Here is a 26,356-nt window from a genome sequence, read left to right as displayed (position 1 = left end):
GGAACTAATTGGAATAACTAAGGTATGTATCACAATGTATACAACAGTGTAAGTGTACATAGATTGAATAATCTCTATAAAAAGTTAAACACTCTGTTCCAAGATTATAGTTTATTTCAGCTACACAGAAAGCTGTGTAATTATTGTTGCAACAATGTAAATCACAGATTGCATGTATGGTTGCAATTTGCTGTAAATACAGACACGGTGTAACCAGCCGGGATAGCACGGTGCTGATAACACCAAGGTTGCCGTTTTGATCTCATAAGGGATAGCTGCATATTCCTGCACTGCAGGGGGTTTGACTAGATTATCCTCGGGGGGTCCTTCCAACTCTGATCCTATGTCTGGATAATGAATATGGCTCCTGAGAGAAGTAACAGAAGCTTCCCTCCTCATCCCTGCGATTCCTAAAACGTTCCTTTGGATTTGGATTGTTGCTCTTGAACAAGGTGGGGTAGGGCTCAGGTTGTTGCTGGATCAGGCGGGAACCTATTTCTCAGCAGACATGTAGAAGTGTACTGTTTGGATCCAAGTCATTATTTTTAGATAATTCTATAAACGCACTGAACTAATATTCAGTTTGGGCCGTGCAACTTTAAGCCTCTCTTAGCTGGAGTCTGGGCTGGCTCTGGTTGCTTCGTATCCCCCACTCAGCTCTTGGTGTCCAGGCCCTCCTTTTGGACAGGAAAACTATCTTCAGTGTCACAGTGCCAGGTAGCATTTTCAGTGTAGCAAGTCTGAAGGTCTGAAAAATACTCATATAGACTTGGTTGACTGAACTACATCTGGCATGGTTTTCGATTGCACCTTCCCTTCCTCTGACTCCTTTTCCCTTTGGGCATTTGAAAGAGCCTACACTTCAGGCATACTGAAGTTTGTGGGGGTACAAATTATTCTGGGAGACACAGCAGCTCGCAGTGGCCCTACAGGTGAAATGTCTGAAGATCTGATCAGTTCCATGATCAGTTCAATTACTCCAGTGCTGGATATGTCACCTATTTGAGATGAGAATAACCTAGCCTAGATGATCATGGATTCCTGGCTTGGTAGCTGGGGAAGTAGTTTTGAGAAGGAAACTGCTCGGTCTCACAGGGATTCTATAATGACAATTTCCTGAAGCTGAGGGAGATTGTGGTGGCAGCTTGTTAGTACTTCTCAAGGCAAATGGAGGGACGTTGTGTTGCATCATGTAGACAGACAGCAAAGATCATTGTCACAATCTCTCCTAAATGAAGGCCTTCTGCTCTTCTGGGGTCCTGCAAGCAGTGGCCCTAAATACTTAATGAACAAACACCAATCCATTGGTTTCTGAATTCCAGAGAATATCCTTAGAGTAGTGACCAAGGTTGGGTAAGTGGTGATGTGACTTTTTCTTCTCTGTTTAGCAATCCACTGATACTTTTTTCATTAGGAGAAGTAGTAAGAGACAGTCAAACAACTAAGGGCAGATTGGCCAGTTGATTTCATAAACACCTTTCCTCCATTTCTTTATATCTCCTAGGCTAGCATAAAGTTCTGTGAGCAGCAGATAGGGATGTTCCTTATTGCTGCACAGTGCTGAGGAGACCATGGTTCTCAGATTCCAACATCCTCGTGGCTCTGTCATGCACTAGAATCAAAAGTATAAGCATTTAACCGCTTGGAGGTTGAAAAGAACCTCCCCCTAACCCATGATTACTCCAAACACGTCTTTGGTACATTTCTGGCTTGTTCTGTGACCAATAGTTCGTGGGATTGCAAGAAAGGATTCATCAGCAGGTTGGGTGGGTCTAGTAAGATCTCTTATAGAAGGGGTTTTGGAAGTCCTGGAGTTTCTGCAGGACAGTCTTAACACATTTTGCAGATAGGCTTCAGCTTTGGCTAACATTGTAGGCCCCTTGACATCTACTCCAGCTTCCCACTCTCATGTGCACTGGCTTCTGAGAACAGTGTTCCTCATTCTTCCCACAGCTTGTATAGTCCTTGTCTATCATTGTTCTGTGGGCACTAGCCAAAGCTCTTTCCAAGCTGTTAAAATTTTACATTTGTGTATGTGAATTTCCGTCCTGCTCTGCCTATACCAAAGGACAGTATACTTGCTCATGGCCTACTTCACTACAAAAGTGTGGCCGTACGCTAAACATAGTGAGATTTATTTTTATACTTTGCTTTTTAACCAAGGTTGGCTGTCAGGGTAGTTTACCATCAGAATCCGCATAGTACAATATAATTGGGATTATGTTAGAATGCGTGTAGCAGTCTCTTCTGGACACTGGTGATAAAGTACATGATCTAAGTCCTTTTCTAGACGGAAGGGCACTGTAGGAGCTACAGAACTGATTTGACGGGGCAAAGCCTTAATTAACAGAAATCTCTTTAAAATGGCCCTTGGCAAAAGAGGTACCCATGGCATTTCTGGATCTTTGGTTAGGACATACATTACCATTTGAAATGCATAAACCCGTCAATCAGTTTCCTAATGTGTGAAGATGTACACACAGGGTTCAGGGGAGCCCTGAGGTGGCAGCACTTGTGAGTAAGGAAGCCAGGGTGCCTTCTGGAATGTGGAAATCAATGGACAAACCACAGTAAAGCATTCTGTCCTGTGGGCAACCCCTGGATCACAGACCATATAAGTCCAACTGCTAGATTTTAGCGAGCCCTTGGTATCCCTTCCCCACCCATCAGCTGTTAAGTGGGGAGCATAAAGTGTGCAACTGCAGCTCCTTCCTCTGGAAGATGATAAAAGCAGAGAGGAAACATCCCAGCATAGAGGTATACTTGCGTTTCTTGAAAATACACAAAAAACACCCTTGCAGTCTGCAAATTGCATATATGCAATTATTGGGATGCAAACTGCATTTTAATGTTTGAGGCTTTGAATAGGTGCAATATAGGGCTCGCTATTCAACTCTGCATTTTTTTATTTTTTGCATTCTGAAATTTCTGAGTTTGGTTGGTTGGTTGGTTTTCCCTTGTTATGCAGTCATGATAAGATAAAGTGTGTTTCAGAGCTTTTTCATAAAGACAGCTATGGATAAAATGGAAGAGCAAAGTTGAGTACAGTTAAATATACATCTATGTTACCATGGAACATCGCTTTGTATTCAGATCTGGCACTTGTATATAGGAGTGCGGCTCCTGACCGCTTCCCATCCAAGTAATGTGTCCCTCCTTTGCCCTGAACTAATGAGCCAGAGATACTCAGTGCTAGTCTTTTGAAAAAGAGAAACGTGTATCTATGACGCCATGAACTCTTGGTCTAACAACTTCGAATTTGCAGGATCTGCAGTTCCTGTCTCTTCCCTCTGAAGATGACAGCCTAGAATCTAGACTGTGTAACTTGAAAGATGTGTCTTTATAGATAAATTCACAATCATGGGTTGGGTATTACTTTTTGGTAATTGGTGAAGGAAATGCCCAACCTGAATATTTGAAATCCTTGCTATTTTTAAATGTACCTGTGCTAGAAGCCCTATCACCCTTGAGTGGCAAAATGAGGATTCTGTTCTTGTGAATTAATGTGAATTTATGTCCATTTGGGAAGAAAGGGCTTATCTGTGCCTACCCTCTCTTGGTTCTGCTCCATTTCATGGTCTTATTCTTTCTGGGCTTTAGAAGGTTGAATTATTTCCCGTAGTGCCTGGTCACTAGGTTATCATGTGTTCATTGAAAGCTGTACGGCATCTCTAAAACTACTGAAGAGAAGTTTCTTATACTGTTAGAACTTTTCTCCGTGAGCTCCATTTCATCAGTTAGGTTTTAGGCTAGTGGTTCTCAAAACATTTTGCAGCAGCAGAACCTTTCACTTTGAACAAAACTTCAATGGAACCCATGCAGCAAATTGATTTTAAAATGATTTTTGCTCCTCGCTGCTTCACCCCTCCCCCATGCAGTAACCTTCAGCAACAAACAGCAGTGGAAAACCAGGAAAGAAGACAATGCTTCCTGCTATTCAATTCCTGGAAAGCACAGCAAGGGAAGGAGAGAAGGAGAAGGGATTCCCAGGACAGTTCTCCTGCCCCAGTAGTGCATTTAATCTCTTTGACTGTTGCAGAAATGGAAATTGCACATTGTTTGCAATTATCCGCCCTTACAAATACCTCCTTTTGGGTGAAGGTGATGGAGAGGGTTGTGGGGGAGCAGCTGCAAGCATTCTTGGGTGACACAGACTATTAATATCCATTCCAGTGTGGGTTCAGTGCTGGCCAGAGCAAGATGGGAGGAGCACGACTTTCCTCCTGGTTCTTGATCTCTTGCCGGCTTTTGATACTGTAGTCCGTTGTGTGTTCTTGAATGAGAATTGGGTGCAGAGTAGCAGTAGGAGAGTTCCTTTAAGTGCCATTGAATATCTGTCCGAAGCTGTTGGGGAGGAGTCATGAGGAGTTTGGGGTCAAGGTGCCACCAGTATGCTGATGACACTCAGCTCTTGTTTCTCCATAACATCTGAATCGGGAGAGGCCAGGCAGCCCTTGGACTAATACTTGGATGCAATGGTGAAGTAGATGAGGAAGAACAAGCTGAGCTTTGAATCCTGAGAAGACAGAGGCACTGTTGGTGAGTGGTTCCCATGTCGGAGAAATTAGTCAGTTGCCTGCCCTGGATGGCTTGCACTCCCCCTGAAGGAGCAGGTTCACGGCCTGGGGGTACTTCCGTACCCAGCTCTGTCGCTGGTGGCCAAGGTGGCCTCCGTGGCTAGAATTGCAGTCGGTATGACAGCTACGATCGTTCCTGAGCTGGGAAAGCTTGGCCAACATGGTTCATTGCAAGCTTTGAACTGTTTCCTTGCAAAACCAAGATCTGCTCCTTGAAGGGCTGGTCGTTTTGTGCCCGAGTGATACACTGCTGCTCAGACGGGGAGGGGGAGGCCGTTTGTCTCAGCTCCTCCTCCTTCCCTGTTAGTTGCTGTGACTCAATTTCTCCCTGCGGTGGGGGTTGCCGCACAGCTGAAAAGCAGGTCAGCAGCTCCTCCTTCTGGCTAGCTTCCATGGTGGTACATAGTGAGCAAGGCTCCTGGATCATCCCGCTCTCCCATTCCTACTTCAAAACCATTAGAAATAAATCTGAGCAGGCAGGAGACAGTGTTCACCAGCAGCAGGAATGCTCAAGAATGCAATTCATTTTTAGGGGACAAAGGAAAAGAAAATAATTTTCAACATGTTTCTGGGTTAGGCTTCCAAAGACGGAAAGTATGTCTGATTGAGAAGCTTACTTGTGTTAGTATCAATTCTAGGCTGCCTGCCTCTAGAGTTGCCCTATTACAAGGGAATATTGTGCCAGTCTAGCACTTTTGCATCTGTTTCCTCATTCTTGTTAGGTCTGTTAGGTAATAGTTCACCTAGGCAGATAATACAGATTTCCTATCAATAAAGCAGGAGTTACTTGCTACCTTCCTTCCTGTTGTTAATTTGATTTCTCACCTGCCCTTCACCATAAGGTCCTAGGGTTGTATTGGGCACTGTATTCAAAAATGGGTATCGTATTTTTCGCTCTATAACACGCACCCGACCATAACATGCACGTAGTTTTTAGAGGAGGAAAATCCGTAGGCATGCCACCCGTAGGCATTCCCTCCATAACACGCACAGATATTTCCCCTTACCTTTTAGGAGGAGATAAGTGAGTGTTATGGTGCAAAAAATACGCTAATTTGCAGGTGTCGACTGCATTGGGTGTTGTGATACACTGTGCTATTGTTAAGTTTCACAAGCACTGCAAATAGGCAATGTGAACCTCTTGATTCCCATGACCTTTTTGAGGTTATCAGACTAAACAGATATTTTTCTTTGCCTTGCTCCTGGGTTGCTTTGCTTTATCAGCAGCATATAGTGATCTTGTGTATTCTACCAATTTTTATGTGAACAGCAAGGCTTGTTAAATTTTGTCTTGAAAGTGAACGGTGTGGTTTTTTTGAGAATTCCTTTCCTGAATATCTTGAGCAAAGAAAATATTTGGCAGTTCATTTTTTTTAAGGTATATTCAGATATTCCTATCCTCTTCAAGCCAACATAATTCTTGTCTGTAGCAAAGTATACCACATGGAATTTGACAAGATAAGCCATTAAACCCCTTCGGCTTCAACAGTTGTCTTTGTGTTATATGGGTAGATCTTATCTTATATGAGGATTAGGTTCCTGGGGACAGGGCGTCAAACGTTGTCAAGGGCAAAAGCTGAATAATTCCATTGGCTAAACAGCACCATTAGTGTCCGAAAAATGAGAGTTTCAAGTTCTATGGTTCAATATATCCCGTAGGAGGGATGCCATCTTGCATCCAAATTGTAAATGACATTTTAGTTGTGTTTTGACTGCAAACCTTCATGGTAAAATCAGCCAATTGCTTTTAGATCAGCTAGAAAATTATTTTGTATGATAACTTATTTTAGAAAAGTAGTCTGTACCACATCATTTCCTATATTAATAGGAAATGCCAAATGAGTGTTACGTGCATGCACAGTTATGTGTGTTTCTCCAACATGCTAAAACTTGTTTGTTATCTAACACGTACTGTACTTTTCTTTCCTGCACATACATCATCCAGCAATAAATATGAATAAGAACCAACAAAGCTTCTGTGAGTGTCCCAAGTGTCAATTTTGTAGCCTTCTTTCTATAGTAATAATTGTAGCCCCTTTCGCCAAATGCCCAGGCAGGCTGATGTGATTCTTCATTCCTCCCCTTATGTTTCCCTAAATGCCTCCACTTTGCCTCTGCTCTCCGTTCCTCAGATTTCAGTTCACTTTGTGAACTTTGTGGTTTCACCTCTGTAGTACTCTTTTTCTAATGACCAAATGTGCTGGCCAAAGAAAGACATTAAATGCATCTTGGCATTTAATGCATAAGCAAAAAGCTACTGGATAGGGTATTGATATTTACCGGGAGTGTGGCTGGCCGGTAAGGTTAGGTGAGGAGCCTAGTTTGTTAGTACAGGTTGTTTGGAATAACTATCTCTGTTGTTCTGTGGTTTTAAACATAGGTTTTATAGGAAGGGTCGTAGCTTAGTATAGATCACCTGCTGCTTTGCATGCTGGGTTCAATCCCTGGTATCTCCAGGTAGGTCTGGGAGATAATCTTGCTTTGAAACCCTAGATGGACCCAATGGTCTGACTCGGTATAATGGAGATTCCTAGGTTCCTATAGTTGCAGATTAAAATGTTTTCTGGCTCCTAATTTAGAGATTATAAATTTCTAAAATCTCTATAATATTACTTTGCCATTATGCTCTTTTCACTGTAGGTTGAATTGCATATGAAATACTGAATTACTAACAATAACGAAAGCTATTATATATATCCTAAAGCCAGCTGTCGTATATTTAAAATGGTCTACAGTTGACGCTACAGTTCTGACATTTGCTTCAGAGCCTGGCTGGCTCCAGAGATCGATAAGGCTGTGCAAATGCAAAGGCCTAGCTTATAAAAATTCTCTTGATGTATTTCATTATATGACAGGCTTTTTGGAGATTTAAATATGAAAGCTGGGTATAGGGCCATTTCTCTGTCCAAAACCACCCAGTGAGGTGAGATTCAAACTGGAAATTTCCCAATTCCTATAGTTTAAGATATTCCAAATGCGTACCATAAATTCCTGGTGCTGTATTTTAAATTCATACTAGACATTAATTTTTATTTACCGTATTTTTTGCTCTATAAGACTCACTTTTTCCCTCCTAAAAAGTAAGGGGAAATGTGTGTGCGTTTTATGGAGCGAATGCAAGCTGCACAGCTATCCCGGAAGCCAGAACAGCAAGAGGGATTGCTGCTTTCACTGCGCAGCGATCCCTCTTGCTGTTCTGGCTTCTGAGATTCAGAATATTTTTTTTCTTGTTTTCCTCCTCCAAGAATTAGGTGCATCTTGTGGTCTGGTGCGTCTTATAGAGCGAAAAATCATGGTGCCGTGGTGCCCCGCAAGACAAATGCCTCGCAAGACGGAAAACCCGCTAGACGAAAGGGTTTTCCGTTTTCGAGCTGCTTCGCAAGACGATTTTCCCTATGGGCTTGCTTTGCAAGACGAAAACGTCTTGCAAGTGTTCCGATTTTTTCCCGCCCCGCCCCCTTTTCTAAGCCGCTAATAGCCGCTAATAGCGCTAATCCGTTAAGCCGCTAATAGGGTTGCTTCGCAAGACGAAAAAAACGCTAGACGAAGAGACTCGCGGAACGGATTAATTTCGTCATGCAAGGCACCACTGTAGTTCTGGCATGTTTTGTTGTTTCTTTTACCCTAGCAGACGTGGAAATGGGTATAGCTTGGATGCAGGCTTCGGTTCATGCGTATGCTTTTGGACAGCACTTTGTATCCTCTTAGTGCTAGTCCAGTTGGCAGCGAACTCTTAATGTGGGTGAAGTTGTGTATCTTCAGTTCAGGAACCAGTAGTATGACTAGCCGTGTGCAACTAGAGCTGGCTGCTTTGTCTGTCCAGGCGTGTTTAAAAGGTTTCAAAAATTTAACAGTACTTGTTTGTCATATTCACTGTTCTCCTAAAGGTAAACGGTAAAGGGACCCCTGACCATTAGGTCCAGTGGTGGCTGACTCTGGGGTTGCGGTGCTCATCTCGCTTTATTGGCTGAGGGAGCCGGCGTACAGCTTCCGGGTTATGTGGCCAGCATGACTAAGCCGCTTCTGGTGAACCAGAGCAGCGCATGGAAACGCCGTTTACCTTCCGGCCGGAGCAGTACCTATATATCTACTTGCACTTGGACGTGCTTTCGAATTGCTAGGTTGGCAGGAGCAGGGACTGAGCAACGGGAGCTCACTCCGTCGTGGGGATTCGAACCACCAACCTTCTGATCGGCAAGTTCTAGGCTCTGTGGTTTAACCCACAGAGCCACCCGCGTCCCTCACTGTTCTCCTACATTAGCCCAAATCTTATATTACGTTTGCAGTACATTCAGTAGACTTTCGGAGATGACACTTGAAAGTAAAAAGAGGATTGTTTACACAATAAACAGTTTATTTAAACCATATATGTGCTGCCCTTTGCTTCGTGCCAGAAATTCAAGATGGCTAACTATAAGGCTTAGCATTGCAATATAGCATAATTTAAATACTGTGGAATTAAATATTATTTTTTAAATCCAGATTGCATCAGTGTAACAATAAAATGATATAAAAATCACGCCTAGCCCTAACAACAAAAGCCTTCTTAAAATGAAAGCTCTTACTTACTTTTAAGGAAGGGAGTTGAGATTACATCAAACCACCCTGAGGCGTAAGAAGTCTGAATATTATCACCAAAAAAGATGTCTAATTTCAGAGAGTAGGGGGTGCAAGGCTTTGATGATGACTTAAGCATCTGAACAGGTACATACTGGGGACAAGTGGTCTCTTTCAGTTATCTGGCTCCAGACCATTTTCAGATTTTATAGGTTAATGCTAGCACTTTGAATTGGGTCATAAAAACAACTGGAAGCCCATGAAGTGCACGTTCTTATTTTTATTCTATGTACACCACTATTACTATATCTATTTATCATCTCTCTATCTCTCCAGCTTTTGTATGCTGTGCAACTTACAATAGAAATAATGTAAATATAAAACGTAAAGCATAAAATCAACGCGAAACAAATACAGAAAAAACATTTGCACACAGCACCCTCAAGATTATTATTATTTAATTAAAAACTGAGAGGCCTAGAGCACACAATTTTTTTGGAAGGCATGAGTAAACAGATAGATCTTCAGCTGGGGCCAGAATGGCCACACAGACTGTGCCAGGCTAGCTTCCCTGAAAAGGCTGTGTACTATTAACTGGTATTAAAAAAAGGTAAAGGACCCCTGACAGTTAAGTTCAGTCGCGAACGACTCTGGGGTTGCGGCGCTCATCTCTCTTAACTGGCCGAGGGAGCCGCTGTTTGTCCGCAGACAGTTTTTCCGGGTCATGTGGCCAGCATGACTAAGCTGCTTCTGGCGAAAGCAGAGCAGCGCACGGAAACGCTGTTTACCTTCCCGCCGGAGCAGTACCTGTTTATCTACTTGCACTTTGACATGCTTTCAAACTGCTAGGTGGTCAGGAGCTGGGACCAGCAACGGGAGCTCACCCCGTCGTGGGGATTCAAACCGCCAACCTTCCGATTGGCAAGCCCTAGGCTCAGTGGTTTAGACCACAGCGCCACCCGTGTCCCTAGTTCCATCCGCTACATACCGTTTACATGGTAGTGTTGTGTAAATAATGCCTTCCCTTAATACATTTCTTTGTACACTTCGTGCAAAGGTGGAAAAGTGGTTTAGACCACGGCGTATAGCCATTACCAAAACCAACCTCTTCCTGCTGCTAACCTGCCTTAAGTCATTTGGGGCGAGGAAGATGAACCCCAAGCAGGGTCTCCAAAGAGGACCTTAAGGTTTGTGTAGCTAAATATGGGAGAAGGTGGTCTTTCAGTTAACCTCAGCCCAAACCATTTAGGGATTTAAAGATGAAAGCCAGTATTTCATTTTGGGCCCAGAAATGGACTGGAAGCCATCACAGCTGACAAAGCACAGTTTCTAGAGACTTACTTTTATAGGCAGCCTTACATACAATACATTGCTATGGTAAGTGGTAGGTTACTAGATTGTGGGGAATTGTGGTCAAGCCAACTCGATCCAGACAAGGTTACAGTTGGTGCATCAGTTGAAGCTGCTAAAAGATACTTCAAGCTGCAGATGTTACTTGAGCTTCCAACATCAGTGCTTTACTAAGCACCCCTAGATGGCACCTCCATCTAGAAAAGACTGGACATCATTCACTTGGATGGTTGGATGAATGAGCCACCAACAAACAAGACATTGTTTTTATCTCAATTGGAACTTGGTTTATTCACCCTTATCTAGCCAGTTCATCCAACCCATGCCCAAGCTCTGCTTCAGGACAACCACAGCATTTCCAGCATCTGATGAAAGAGAGAGATTAAAGCTGAGTGTCATTTGCATACTGGTGACACCTCAGAACAGATCTCCAGATGACCTCGTATTTCATGGAGATGCTAAACAGCATGGGTTAAAGAACAGAACCCTGCTGAACATCAAAGCACTACTGCCAGGGGATCCAGCAATAACCCCCCAGCACTGTCTTCTGGAAATGGCTATCCCAAAAGGAGCAGAACAATCAAGTAGTGCCTCCTGTCTCCCAGACGTAATGTAGAAAGCTATATACGGAAGGCTGACTGTATCAAAAGCCGCTGAAAGGTCCAGGAGAATCAATAAGGAAGCAGTCCTCTTGTCTTTTTCTCAACAAACGTCATGCCAAGCATAGTTTCTGCCCCAAAACTAGCCCTGAAACCCAACTAAAAATCCCCAAAGTGAGATTAGTGTAATCCAAATCTTTTTATTACTGGTGTACTGATCTTTTGATCTCCTTGGCCAGGAAGGGAATGTTCACCACTGTCTTATAGGCTAGATTTCTTCAGGGGCAATATAATAATGGCTTACTTTAAAGAAGCTGAGACTGCTGCCTCCATCAGACATTTACAGCCCTCGTGGACCGACTCCCTGCTAGACAAAATAAGCAATGGATGGCAAGAGTCAAGTATACAAGTGGTTGACCGACTCGCCCAGGAACCTTGTCCACATCCTCAAGCTCCACTAACTCAAAAATCATTCCAAAAAACCAAATCAGACACTTCCACGATTGACGCCTCTTTAATTGTGGAGCCCAAGTCTTGATGGATACAGGCAACTATCCTCGGAGCATCTTGCAAATGCAGCACAGCTTTCTACCACTGGTTCTGCTATCTTCCCTGGGCCATATTTCAAAAGGTCCTACACCACATTGGAAAGCTCCTCCGGACAACACTGAAAGGGTGCAATTGGGGGGGGGGGGGAGAGAGAGAACGGTTTCTACACTTTCATCACTAACTCAGAGTGGACTGATAATAGCCTCTCACTTCAGCCAGACTGTCGTGAGCCTTTTCCCACTTGTGACCCGGCTGTATTCCTGCTTGCTTCATTGCCCTCCGTTCCGGTGTGTATCAAGATGTTGCGTGGATTCTGCTCAGCAAAAGAGGGCACTCGGGAGCAATCAATGGCAAGCACCCAAGTAATACCCGAGGGCCACTAGGGTTTCAGCAGCTATTCCAACCATAGCTGCCAAAAAATATCCCAGAGCCCTTAGGAATTTATCAGTCTTTGGGAGGTGGGCCCCATTTCACAAGACTCCCCCAACTCTGCAGAGGGGTAAAACCACGAAAAGCCTAAAATACGTTCCATTATATGTGGAAACTTACTGGAAAAGTGGTATATAAATTGTGTAAATAAAGTTAACTTGTTTATTTTATTTTATTTTGTAATTTATATTCTAGACCTTTATATCTCCAGGCAGTGCAATTTAAAATAATGATGACAAAGCATACAAACTAATATAGGAAACTGGAACAATGTAAGCATTTTGGTGGGACAAAATTTTGGAGGTGTCTTGGAGGAATTAAAACCCTCAACCTTCTTGGCTGAGACTAGCTATTAACCCAGTTATTGATATTGTTGTCTGCTTGTGTTTATGTATGTTAATTTAAGCATTTATATCCTACCCTCTTGATGGAAAAGACCATTTAGGACAGCTTATAACATTTAAAATGGCATTTTCATAAAAACAATAAGGAAGAGAGGAACAGCAGTTAAAACCGAGCACAAATACATTATCTGCCACGTACAATGAACTGGAGAAAGTACTTTTTAGTGTGTTAGCTAATATGCAGCAGATTTAGCAAATAATTTTGGAGTTCACAATAATATTGTGCAAGAGAATTCCTAGAATTTTTAGGGTTATGTAGATTTTGTACTTGTCAAATAACCACGAAGAAAATCTGAATTCTGCAAAGTTTGTAAGTATGCATGTTAAGGATATCACTCTCAGTGAAGGAGAGCGTCCTATATTGAGGCAATGCACATTCAATTTTTCTTCTGGGGAAAGAGTGCCACTTTAGTTACTGTGCTGTCCTCACTCTGAGAGAAAGCTCTTCGTAAGCTCTGAAAGCTGTATTCTGAACTCTCTATCAGTTTCTACACTTGCATGTTGGAATCACATTGTATATGCAGCCAGGTTGTAAGTTTTAAACACATTTAGCTAAATTTCATGATCTCAAATTCAACTGTCTGGATTTATGTCTTAGCATTTATTTCTCCCGAGCACCATCAACTGACTCTTAACGCTTCTTTGGCTTCCCCTCTCACTTCCCATTTCCTCGTTACCTTGGCTCAGAACCAGATTCTATCGTGGTCCACTGATATTTCACTGGATATTGTTCTGTGCTGTTGGCAGAGATTCTGAAGCACTGCTAAATCTACAAGGGGATTTCTTGCAGAACCACAGAGCTGTCACCTTCAGCAGACAGGACCCTCTTGGAACTTTTCTCTCTTCCAGTTTCTAGTTTCTAACCTTTAAAGCCCTATACAGCCTAGGACCCTTGTACCTACGGGACCGCCTCTCCTGGTATGTCCCACAGAGGAACTTACGGTCTTCAAATAAAAACATCCTGAAGGTCCCAGGCTACAGAGAGGTTAGGCTGGCCTCAACTAGAGCCAGGGCTTTTTCGGCTGTGGCTCCAATCTGGTGGAACGCTCTGTCACAAGAGACTAGGGCCCTGCGGGACTTGACATCTTTCCGCAGGGCCTGCAAGATGGAGCTGTTCTGCCAGGCCTTTGGTCAGGGTTCAGTCTGACTCCCTCTCCCCTTTCATAAGAACTTGCATGAAAGTGGCCTCCCAATTTTTCTCACAGGCCCATATAAGTTCAGCACAAACAGTTGGGCCTGGTGAACATTTAAGGTCCCCAACCCTAATCTGCGGGTTGCCATCCGATTGGATTTTATTCTGATCCTGATCTGATTTGAGGATGTATTTTAATTGATTGTCTGATTTTATGTTAGTGTATTATACATTTGATGTTAGCCGCTCTGAGCCCGGCTTTGGCTGGGGGGGGCAGGATATAAATTATTATTATTATTATTATTATTATTATTAACAGTAATGATGGATTTGTTCCTAGAATAGGTTTTTCCTGCTCCATTCTAAGTACCCTTTGACAGCCTATCCACTAGGAAGCACCCATGTCAGAATAGGAAACATTTCACTCACTGAGTATTTGACAGATGTTCCATTGAAATGTCATAAATGCTTTTTCTTTTTAGGACCATTTCCCTTTTGCTTATAGTAGAGCCTATTCGATAACAGTGGGCCACACACACTCATACTTGCAGTGGTCTTCTGTCACAAAAAAAGGAGTTTGTTAACTGAGAATGTAAGAAAGTTTGGGCAGGATTCACCTAACACACCCCTTCAGAGGAAGCCCTGTGCCGGGACTTGCACTTGCAAAATGGGGCTTTCCCCTCTCTCATGCCCCCTGACTGGCTCTGGGGAGGTTGGGGGAACCCTTAGAACAGCATGGGGGCAGGGAGGGGAGAGGGGGTTGTTGCATCTGGCAAGCTGCAGTGCTTGCGCAGACAGTATTTGGAAGAATGTGACTTTGTATTCCTCCTTTTATTAATTCTCCTTTAGATTTCAGACAGTCAAGGAGACGAGAGATCAGAGTCTCCTTATGAAAGTGCAGACGAAGGTCTTGCAGAAGCCTCTCTGTCATACAAAAAGTCGGACCGTGGAGGAGCAACAAGGAAAGAATATGTTTGTCAGGTAAGGGAGACATTTTGTTTGAGTAGGCGACAGGTTGCAGTTTTATGTACCTTGGAAGTCAAACAGCTTAGTTCCTGAATGTTTTGCCTCCCAAACGTCGCAAACCCGGAAGTGACTGTTCCGGTTTGCAAACTATTTTTGGAAGCCAAACGTTCAACAGCCGAATGGACTTCCAAAATGGATTCCGTTTGACTTCCGAGGTACGACTGTACTCTGAAATGATCTCAGTAACATGCACTGCACTGTAGGCATAAATAGAATTGGGCAAGATTTTAATTGCTCTCACCGATGGATCAAAAAGGTTGTTAATGAGTGGAGAGAGGAGGGTTTTCCTGTTCCTTTGCTCATACATACAGGATTGAAATTGTGGAATAGAAACATGGTTTTAAATATGTCATAAAACTCAGAAAGGTAGCTGAGAAGGACAGAAACAGTTCATCAGTATCCTGTACCCTTTTTCAACTCTTTAACTTTTCTTCTTCTCATAGCTCTGTGAAAAGCCTGGAGACTTGCTGCTCTGTGAAGGACGGTGTTTTGGTGCTTTTCATGCAAGATGCACCGGGTTCTCTGGAAAGGCCTCGGAACACTTTATTTGCAGCGAATGCTCTTCAGGCAAGTCTTCGCTCATGCATGCCAGCAATATTTGCATATTTTGTTTGAAGAAATTGTTATCTTTTAATGCCATGCTTACCTGGAGGATAAGATTTCCGTTATCAAGTTCACTCTAAGTTTTTTTCCCCCCTCTCCTGCAAAAAAATCTTATTTGGGATTGGGAAGGCTTTCCTCTGGTTTTCTCGGCTAGTGATCTGAAAGAGCTTTGCCTTCTCTTGCAAGTTTAGGACTTGGTTGAATTGCATGGGTAATCAGGAACAAGTTGCTCAGTAAACATACCTTGCGGTGTTGCTTTTTTTCTGCTTGTGGTGCTTCTGTGATGGATTGTGTGAACCTGCCTGTGGAAATGTACAGTGGTCCCTTGGTTCTCAAACTTAATCCATTCCAGAAGTCCGTTCCAAAACCAAAGCGTTCCAAAAACAAGGCGCATTTCCCCATAGAAATTAATGCAAAATGGATTCATCCGTTCCAGACTTAGAAAAGCAACCCCTAAAACAGCAACTTAACATGAATTTTGCTATGTAACAAGACCATTGATCCATAAAATGAAAGCAAGAAACAATGTACTGCAGTCACACAATCAATCAGTAGTTGAACTGGGTTCCTCACAGTCACACACACACACACACACAGCCGCAAAAATAAATAGCAAAAACAGACAGACCTCAGTGTAACTCAAAATGGAAGCATGGCACTCAAAACTGAGCACGTTTGGCTTCCGAAAAAGGTTTGCAAACTGGAACACTTCTGGGTTTGCAGAGTTTGGGTTCCACGTTGTTCAAGTAACAAGGCGTTGTATACAGGTACCACTGTATACAGAGGCAGTATGTCTTTCTCTGTTGTTGCTGCGAATCACAAGTGGAAAGTGCACTGTTGCAATCATCTCCTGCTTGCGGACTTCCCTTTGGCATCTGATTGGCCACTGTGAGAACAGGACATTGGACTAGACCAGCTTTTCATGTCAATCCAGCAGGCCTCTTTTTACAATATTAGAATATCACATCTCTCTCACTCTTTTCAGGCGTTGTGTTCCTTTCTTTATTACGGTGCTAAATGCATTTTCAGTTTGGGATACAAAACCTGCCTAAATCCCCTGAGCCATTTTAGATGTTCTAGAATCTGAATGTACTTTTGGAAAGCTATAATTTAATGTTTGCCCTGATCAGGGTTAGGGCCCACCCAGTCTTCTCTCATAATGGCTTTCATGGGGATTGGATACATTTGCCTTTTGGTGGGGTGTCAGAAAGTGCATATACTTCATGTTATATATAATATTGGGAATGTTTTTATCTGTAAGAAATTGAGCCCTGCTTGCACATCATGGCAGGGCAATGAAATGTAAGAAAACTTAAGATACAGGTAGCTTAAAGGTAAAGGGACCCCTGACCATTAGGTCCAGTCGTGACCGACTCTGGGGTTGCAGCATTCATCTCGCTTTATTGCCCGAGGGAGCCAGTGTACAGCTTCCGGGTCATGTGGCCAGCATGACTAAGCCGCTTCTGGCGAACAAGAGCAGCGCACAGAAACGCCGTTTACCTTCCCGCCGGAGTGGTACCTATTTATCTACTTGCACTTTGACATGCTTTCAAACTGCTAGGTTGGCAGGAGCAGGGACCGAGCAACGGGAGCTCACCCCGTCGCGGGGATTCAAACTGCCGACCTTCTGATCAGCAAGTCCTAGACTCTGTGCTTTAACCCACAGCGCCACCTGCGCCCCACAGGTAGCTTACTGATGTATAAATAGTGCATTTGCTGAAAAAATGTGGCTGATAAAAGGTGAAAACTCTGGCTTCACTGATAGAGGCATTTAGGATCTTGGTCTTAAATATTCACAGGAGATGCATTAGTGAAGAAGTACCTGTGAAGACTAATCAGTCACAATGTTTATTAAGTGTGGTGGCGGCTTTTTAATTTAGAAATTTCAATTTCTTATGTTTTAATTAATTACCAGTAGAAGTAAGGTGTTTTTGTATTAGTCTTTAGAGTTTAAAAATATTCAACTTGTCTTTAATTCTTTTTATTAGGTGTTCACACATGTTTTGTGTGTAAAGAGAAAAAGTCAGTAGTGAAACGCTGTATTGTATCCCACTGCGGAAAATTCTACCACGAAGCTTGTGTGAAAAAGTTTCGCCTCACGGTGTTTGAGAACAGGGGTTTCCGATGCCCTCTCCACAGTTGTGCGAACTGTCACGTTGCTAACCCTTCAAATCCCAAAGTATCCAAAGGTATTTATTTTCTGTTTCTTCCCCCACCTTACATATTTAGAGTACTGTCGCAGAGGTGATTCACACACCATGTTATCCACAGCCTAGATGCTACTGCCATTTGTCATGTGAACCCTCACCGAAAAGCATGAAGAGCTTCCATTTCAGCAGCAGAAGCTCTCAGAAATAACTAGTACTAGGATAAAATTCCATATACAGTGGAACCTCAACACCCTAGTGGTCCCGGGCCGTAAGGAAGTTAGATTAGCTTCAACCAGAGCCAGGGCCTTTTCAACTCTGGCTTCCTCCTGGTGGAATGCTCTGCCTCATGTGACCAGGGCCCTGCAGGATGTGATTTCTTTCCACAGGGGCTGTAAGACAGAGTTGTTCCGCCTGGCCTTTGGCTTGGAGCAAAATTGATTCCCTCCCCCTCTTTCTTTTTTCTTTTTCCTTTCTCTTCCTGTGATGAGGCTGCATTTTAATGTTTCAATATTTTAATGTTTTTTAATCTTGTTTTTAAGTTGTATTCATTCAACTTGTTTTTATTATTGCTTGTTAGCCGCCCGGAGCCCTTGGCTGGGGAGGGCGGGGTATAAATAAAAATTATTATTATTATTATTATTACTTACGGACATAATCAGTTCTGGAGGTTCGTCCGTAAGTCGATCCGGGTCGCTGGTAGAAGCGCCGTTGTGCGCAGACGCATTCGGCGGCAGCTGCTTCTGCGCATGCGCAAATGGCAGAAGCATTTACTTCCAGGTTTGCTGTGGTCGCAACTTGGATTGGGCCCAAGTAGAGGCGGTCATAAGTAGAGGTTCTGCTGTATTGGGAATTTCCACATGGCCATTAAGAATGAAGCCAGGATGTGGATAAGTCCTGTTTTGTCGAATGAATTTCATCGGAATGAGTTCTTCGCTATAAAACAGAAGCTGAGTGCCCAATCTTCCCCTACACACAGAGGGGAACCCAGAGGCGTCTCATGCTCGTCGCTGCTCATTGTACTAGCGCCCCATGGTTTGGGAGGATTGTCAGAACTGAACCATTATATTTGTAGTCGTTTAGTCGTGTCCGACTCTTCATGACCCCCTGGACCAGAGCATGCCAGACACTCCTGTCTTCCACTGCCTCCCGCAGTTTGGTCAAACTCATGCCGGTAGCTTTGAGAACACTGTCCAACCATCTCGTCCTCTGTCGTCCCCTTCTCCTTGAGCCCTCCATCTTTCCCAACATCAGGGTCCCAACATGAGGTGGCCAAAGTCTTGGAGCCTCAGCTTCAGGATCTGTCCTTCCAGTGAGCACTCAGGGCTGTTTTCCTTCAGAATGGAGAGGTTTGATCTTCTTGCAGTCCATGGGACTCTCAAGAGTCTCCTGCAGCACCATAATTCAAAAGCATCAATTCTTCGGCGATCAGCCTTCTTTATGGTCCAGCTCTCACTTCCATACATCACTACTGGGAAAACCATAGCTTTAACTATACGGACCTTTGTTGGCAAGGTGATGTCTCTGCTTTTTAAGATGCTGTCTAGGCAATATTATTTAAAGAGCATTATTTGCACGGTCTCATTACGCAGGTTGGGGCTGGTGTCCTGATGGGACTTTTCTGTCCCATAACTGATTGCTGTGAACAGTTTATTGATGGACAGGACACTGTGAGGATGATGGGCATAAAATGGGGGAGAAGATGGTCGTAAAAAGGCTGAAGGAAGAGCGAAAATAATTTTCAACTTCCATATGTGGAATGTTATTTCTCTCATCTTGAACATACTTGACGATAGTTTGCATGTGTGGTCTTAAAACTCACAGAAATTCTGTCGGGGCACGGTGGGGAGTGGTAAATAGTTGAGATGAGCTCAGTTTCTACTTTGCAAAGCAGTACAAAACCAAGCTATCCTTTCCTTTTAATGGTCAGCGTGGAATGAGGCAAGGATAAGTCTCCGAAGGGAGGCCATAAATCATTAAGTATTCAACGGAGGTGGAAGGTTAGAAGCTGTGTTAGTTTTGCAAACATGCAGAAGTTGTCATATTAATTCCAGCACATGAATGACTCCTTCATTAAAACCAATAAGACTTGGATTTTAAACTCTTATTTCTTATAGTTATGCTCAATATAGATACCTGTTTCACTTTACTGCCTTATGCAACATAAGACCTTTTAGAGCAGAAATTGCCCAGTTCCTTAAACTTGTTGAATTTTTAGGGCAAGTCTCCTACATTTTGCATTAATTCTGTTAACAGAGAAATTTGCAAGATTAGCCCTGAGAGTTGATGCAAACAAAACGCTAGACAACGTATAACATGCATTCAACATTCACCCTGAAATGCACCCCGTAACGTTTTGCCACACTTCTGTTTTGCATCAGTTTGCTGGCGTTGAGGAATACAGTACCCTAAAGCCCAGACCCTAGTGCTTGCTTGCTGATACGGTTGTCTTAGGGTGGGGCATTGAAATCACTGTGCTGTTGTAAATAAAAATATGCTCTTTTCCCTTATGGGGTATCCAAGAGCCCATATAGAGTCCTTACATAGGTTCCCTATTGGTAGGAGAAAATAACAGAGGCCAACCAGAGAATATTGAGAAGCGAAGCAGCTAGTAAGCTTGATCTTTATTGATCTTTTGCAACAGGGTCTCCCCTCACACACAGGAGAGGAAGAGGACCCCCCAAAATGCTGTGCAAGGGCTTATAAAGACTTTTGAAATTCCCATTCTCTAGATCAAGACCACCCCCAGAAACATCATGCATACATCACAGAAGGGGTGTAACCTAAGACCACCCCTCAGATACATCCCACCTACATCACAGAAATTAAAATGTTGTTTTTCTCCTGTCACAGTTTATCTCCTGTCTGGCAAGTTACTTGATTGGATTGCCTGGGGAGCCTGGCCATTCTTTTGTAGTGGTAAAATACTTATTTCCTGGGCCAGGTCACAGGCTCACACCTTATTCAAACAGACATATCCTTGAGACAGGATTTGTGAGGAAAGAGACAATGGGGAGGCTTTTCCAGTTTAACCCTGCAGAGAAAGGATTTGGTCAGTTTAGGAATCAAAATGGTTCCAGGTTGGTCTTCCTGTGTTGATCTATGTATGCGCAGTTATGAACATTACCATAGATCTAAGACCATAAAATTCCTATCACAGTGCCAGAGCAGCCTTACTAGCCAAAAGGCTGCTCATCTTGTAGTTGGGGTAGACTTGGGAGCAGGGAAGGCAAAGGAGGTTCTTGCTTTTGCTCATTCGGTGCAGATCAGTGCAAATTAAGATGGAGCGCTGTCCGAGTGCAGTGGGCCTGCATCCTAAGATTTCCCATGCGAACCATGGCCATTGGCAATGAAATTTCCCATTGATTCCCCAATGTTTTCAGTCCATCTTCTTAAAGGGTGATGCACATGTTTATTTTATTTTATTCATTTTATTTCATTTTATTTTTGTTTCTGCCAGGCAAAATGGTGCGTTGCATCCGCTGCCCTGTGGCTTATCATGCTGGAGACGGTTGCGTTGCTGCAGGGTGCTCAGTGATCACGTCCAGCAGCATAGTTTGCACCAACCACTTTATTGCCACTAAAGGGAAGAGCCATCACGCGCATGTCAATGTAAGCTGGTGCTTTGTATGCTCGAAAGGTAAATAAAGGAGTGTCTTTATTTTTTTCTTATAAAAGTAACGGGCGTTTAAATTTCACAGTTTTGAAAAGATGATTATATTGAAGCTATTACTGCAGTAAGTTTTCTTTCCTTAAAGTTCGCTTATTCTATTTAAAGAACTTTCTTTGCCATTCCAAAATGTGTGTGTTGTGAGGGTGCGTGCGGGGAGACCGCACCCCCATCGTTCAGCCCAGACACTGAAATCCAGCGCCGAGGGCCTTCTGGCGGTTCCCTCATTGCGAGAAGTGAGGTTACAGGGAACCAGGCAGAGGGCCTTCTCGGTAGTGGCACCCACCCTGTGGAACACCCTTCAGATGTGAAGGAAATAAGCAGCTATCCTATCTTTAAAAGACATCTGAAGGCAGCCCTGTTTAGGAAAGTTTTTAATATTTAACGTTGTATTGTTTTTAATATTCGGTTGGGAGCCTCCCAGAGTGGCTGGGGAAACTCAGCCAGATGGGCGGGGTATAAATAATAAATTATTATTATTATTATTATTATTATTATTATTATTATTATTATTATTATTAAACCCAGGAATTTGCATGTTCCTGCATTGCAGGGGGTTGGTCGCCCTAGGTCAGGCATCCTGGTAGATGGCGGGACCCTTCTCGATCGTGGGATTAAATAAAGTTTACCAAAAGTTAACAAATAAAAGCTGAAGAACTCTGGGCAATCCTACCCCCCGAAGAAGCTCAACAACTCTGGGTTCAACAACTCTGGGCAATCCACCCACCCCACAGATGCTCCTCCTCCCTCCAGTGACAATGTGTAGATCACTGCCAGTTTTTTTATTCTGACAGCAGATCACAGTCTCTTGGGAGTTGGACGTGCCTGCACAAGGTGAAACCTGGGGTCTCTTTCAACTCTACAATTCTATGTCTAAATGTATCAGTGTGTGGAGCCCTTGCAGTAAGGCACGCAGACACATGTCCTTTTATTACAGTTTTATTGAGGTTAGAGAGGGCATAATATATGTGGTGGAGTCTCCTTCTTTGGAGGTCTTTAAGCAGAGGCTTGACAACCATATGTCAGGAGTGCTCTGATGGTGTTTCCTGCTTGGCAGGGGGTTGGACTCGATGGCCCTTGTGGTCTCTTCCAACTCTATGATTCTATATCCTCTTAGAATATGGTTTTGTCCTCAGTCTTTGCCATAGATTCTATAGAGTCCCTCCTCAGTACTGGACAGTTAAGAAAACACCTGCCCATTGTCATGTGCACCGGGGTATATGGCCTGGTTTATGCCTGTATGGGTGACTGTCTTAGAACCACATCTAAGCTACATTGAGATATACGTCTCTCTCAGGTGTCTTATAATTGTTACTTTTAGCTCATCATTTTTACGTAATTTCTTTCACCGAGGTTGTGATTTTGTACAAAAACCCTTCGCGTTCTGTCATTGGTTGGTTGACCATAGTAAACGCATGGTTAAAAATGCAAGCAACAAGGTTTGAGGATTGTAATTATTATTATTATTATTATTATTAATAATAATAATAACAATTCCCCACCCATCTGGCTGAGTTTCCCCAGCCACTCTGGGTGGCTCCCAACAGAGTAATAATAATAATAATAAAGCGATCAAACATTAAAAACATGTATTGGTGACAAATACACAAAGGTTTGTGGAACCTGCCTCTTTCCACAGACAAAAATGCATTCGTAAGAAATAGAACCATTGCAGTGACTAGCCAGTTTTATTGGCAGCTCTTGCCTGCCTGCCACTGCCATGTGGCCTTTGGAAGGTTCCCCATGAAGAGATGTGCGGCCCCCCCCCCAGGCTAGAAAAGGTGCTCCCCCCCCCCCCCCCGGATTAGAAGTGCAACCTGTTCCAAACAAAGTTGCATTACCCCTGAAGGATCACGTTCACCGTTCGGAGGCATCTGGGGGGCCAGGCGTTCAGGCCGATCACTGCGTGTTGTCCCAGGCTCCCTTTCTCCTCCCGTTAGGTGACTTGTGCTGCCGACCATTCAGCAAGTACATTGCTATTTAAATGTGGATTTCTTTTCTTGCAGGGGGAAGCCTTTTATGTTGTGAATCTTGCCCTGCAGCATTTCACCCAGATTGTTTAAACATTGAAATGCCGGATGGAAGCTGGTACTGCAACGACTGCAAAGCAGGAAAGAAAATCCATTTTCAGGATATTATTTGGGTCAAGCTGGGAAACTACAGGTTTGGACTTCTAAAAATAGAATGACTATTTGAAGTGGCCTTTATTTTTATTAATGCATGCTTGTATCCCAACCTTTCCTTGAGCAGGGGGAATTCCTGTACGAGCCCATTCATGATGGGGCTGAGATTCAGCAACCTTTTATTGGTTTTCTTCAGAGAGAACAAGGTTCTCAAATTCTCCCTTCTTCTTTTGGGCTAGGTGGTGGCCTGCAGAAGTCTGCCATCCAAAAAACGTCCCTCCAAATATCCAGAAAATGAAGCATGAGATTGGAGAGTTTCCTGTGTTTTTCTTTGGCTCTAAAGACTATTACTGGACGCATCAGGCTCGCGTGTTTCCCTATATGGAAGGAGACAGGGGAAGTCGGTACCAGGGAATTAAAGGAATTGGAAAAGTCTTCAAAAATGGTATGCCTATTTAATCATTTAGCTCAAAACAGAGTACAGTCCTACCTTGGTTCTCAAACGAAATTCGTTCCGGAAGCCCATCCAGGTTCCAAAACGTTTGAAAACCGAGGCACGGCTTCTCATTGGTTGCAAGAGCTTCTTGCACTCAGAGGAAGCCGTGTCACATGTTTGGGTTCCAAAAAACGTTCAAAAACGGAAGCATTTACTTCTGGCTTTTCGGTGTTCGAAAACCGAAACGTATGACAACAGAGGTGTTCGGGAACCGAGGTTCTACTGCACCATAGGTTCTAGCTCCCTGGGGACCTGGGTGTCGAAGCACCCACAAAATTCCCCATGAAGGGGCCAGGTACCCACAAATTTCTGTGCCAGGGTCATGCACCATGATTGCAGAGCCAAGCTGGCACTCCTGCAGAGTACTGTAATACAATGTGATAGTTGTTGTTGTTTAGTTGTGTCTGACTCTTTGTGACCCCATGGACCAGAGCACGCCAGGCCCTCCTGTCTTCCACTGCCTCCCGCAGTTTAGTCAAACTCATGCTGGTAGCTTCGAGAACACTGTCCAACCATCTCATCCTCTGTCGTCCCCTTCTCCTTGTGCCCTCCATCTTTCCCAACATCAGGGTCTTTTCCAGGGAGTCTTCTCTTCTCATAAGGTGGCCAAAGTCTTGGAGCCTCAGCTTCAGGATCTGTCCTTCCAGTCAGCACTCAGGGCTGATTTCCTTCAGAATGGAGAGGTTTGATCTTCTTGCAGTCCATGGGACTCTCAAGAGTCTCCTCCAGCACCAGAATTCAAAAGCATCAATTCTTTGGCGATCAGCCTCTCACTTCCGTACATCACTATTGGGAAAACCATAGCTTTAATTGTACGGGCCTTTGTTGGCAAGGTGATGTCTCTGCTTTTTAAGATGCTGTATAGTGATAGTACCATTTTTAAAATAAAACACCATTGCACTTCAGCCACAAACCACAATGCTATAAATGGACTGAGGCTGCATTGGTCAGCTTTCAACTCTCTTTGTTTCTGCTTTCAATGCATTTGAAGAAGCTTTATAACTTGCTTTTCACCCAAGGAAATGGGTATATTTGTTTTAGAAATGGTATTAACAGAGATTATTTTAAAAAAAAACAAAACGTAACTGCAACTGTGGCCTTCAGCAGATCCAGCAACGAAGAAACAAGAATGAGCAGAGATGATCGGAAGATGCCTTGAAACACTATATTCCCCAGAAACCTCTGGGTCAAATCTTCTTCAGTGTCACACAGTGGCTAGGTGACCTTAGTCCAGCCACTCTATTTTCAAGCCTCTGTATCTGTACTATAGTGATTACTCACCTGCTTTACAAGCTTGTAAGGGTTACTGAGATAATGCATGTAATGCAATTTGAATAACTGAAAGCACTGTAAACACTAAGGATGCCAGAAATTTTCTGAAGGTGCAGGTCCCTACTGCCAGACTAATACAGTGGTACCCCACAAGACGAACGCCTCGCGAGACGAAAAACTCGCAAGACGAAAGGTTTTTTCGTTTTCGAGTTGCTTCGCAAGACGAATTTCCCTATGGGCTTGCTTCGCAAAACGAAGCTTGCCCCCGCACCCCGGACCTCTTTTGAAGCAAGGGGCGGCGGGGAGAAGATCGCTTCTCCCCATTGCCAGCCCCGCAATCTCCGGGTGCGCGCCTTCCCCCCTCTCCCCGGACCCCTTTTGAACCAAGAGGCGGCAACGGGGAGAAGCGATCTTCTCCCCTCCGCCCCTTGCTTCAAAAGAGGGGACAGAGGGGAAGGCGCGCACCTTCCCCTCTCTCCCCGGACCCCTTTTGAACCAAGGGGCGGCAACGGGGAGAAGCGATTCTCCCCGCTGCCCCTTCCCTTGCTTTAAACAGGTCCGGGGACAGAGGGGAAGGCGCGCGGCGCTTCCCCTCTGTCCGCGGACGGTCTCCATAGGAACGCATTGATTGATTTTCAATGCATTCCTATGGGAAACCGTGCTTCGCAAGACGAAAAACTCGCAAGAAGAAAAAACTTGCGGAACGAATTAATTTCGTCTTGCGAGGCACCACTGTATCTTGTCTTTCAAGCAGTTAAATGATGTGTTTATGGTCACTGTATGGAGAAGTCTCTCACTGTGGTTCATTTGTATGTTCTGTTTACTCATTTCAAGTATTAGATTTTACTATTACGTTGTATGTTTTTAGGCTGCATTATTAATTGCTGTAGGAACTCTTGAAGGTGTGGTGGTATAATGGGCAAATACATAAATATATTACATAAAAGAGTCTTGGGCATTGATTTTCCACTTCCTAAAAGTCCTCATAGTGGAGCTTCTTTAATTTGAAACCTGGCATTTAACATTGATGTCAACCCCAAAGATAATATGAAGTGCTGCTGGATCAAACAATTGAGGTACAAGTATCCAAGCACTTCCCTCAAATCCTGTGAGTGGGCATGTTCATAATCTCTGCCTGCGCATTATACGTTATAGGGTAGGGTATTTTCACGTGGATAAAATATTTGTTCCTACTATTCATGCAAATAGTTTATTTTTAAAGCTTTGCAAGAAGCTGAAGCCCGCTTCCGAGAGATAAAGTTCCAACGGGAAGCCAAAGAAACGCAGGAAAATGAGCGCAAACCTCCCCCTTACAAACACATCAAGGTAAGGTGCTTAAGGGCAGGTGCTGTTCATTTGATCCACCCTGGAAGCTTAGTTCACCTGTTCTTTAGGACAGGATCCTAACACGCAGCCTATTGC

The 26,356-nt window shown here is 43.7% G+C and overlaps 1 protein-coding gene across 4 annotated transcripts in view; it reads left to right on the top strand.

Moving 5' to 3' along the window:
* NSD2 (nuclear receptor binding SET domain protein 2) overlaps positions 1-26,356 on the top strand; it is a 76,484-nt gene that overhangs the window by 38,533 nt on the left and 11,595 nt on the right. For all 4 annotated transcript variants that reach the window (XR_014525889.1, XM_083502173.1, XM_083502171.1 and 1 more), the window contains 7 exons: positions 14,447-14,578; positions 15,067-15,190; positions 17,215-17,415; positions 20,834-21,013; positions 23,050-23,206; positions 23,406-23,611; positions 26,157-26,260. Coding sequence is in view for 3 of the 4 variants with exons in the window: in XM_083502173.1 (XP_083358299.1) it covers positions 14,447-14,578; positions 15,067-15,190; positions 17,215-17,415; positions 20,834-21,013; positions 23,050-23,206; positions 23,406-23,611; positions 26,157-26,260 (1,104 nt within the window). In the remaining variant the exon portion in view is untranslated. The remainder of the gene's footprint in view (positions 1-14,446; positions 14,579-15,066; positions 15,191-17,214; positions 17,416-20,833; positions 21,014-23,049; positions 23,207-23,405; positions 23,612-26,156; positions 26,261-26,356) is intronic.

Source organism: Podarcis liolepis, assembly GCF_965112155.1.
Source record: "Podarcis liolepis genome assembly, chromosome: 5".
Classification (NCBI taxonomy): domain Eukaryota; kingdom Metazoa; phylum Chordata; class Lepidosauria; order Squamata; family Lacertidae; genus Podarcis; species Podarcis liolepis.
Note: the sequence above shows the minus strand (reverse complement) of the source record. Positions and strands in the feature narration are given on the sequence as shown.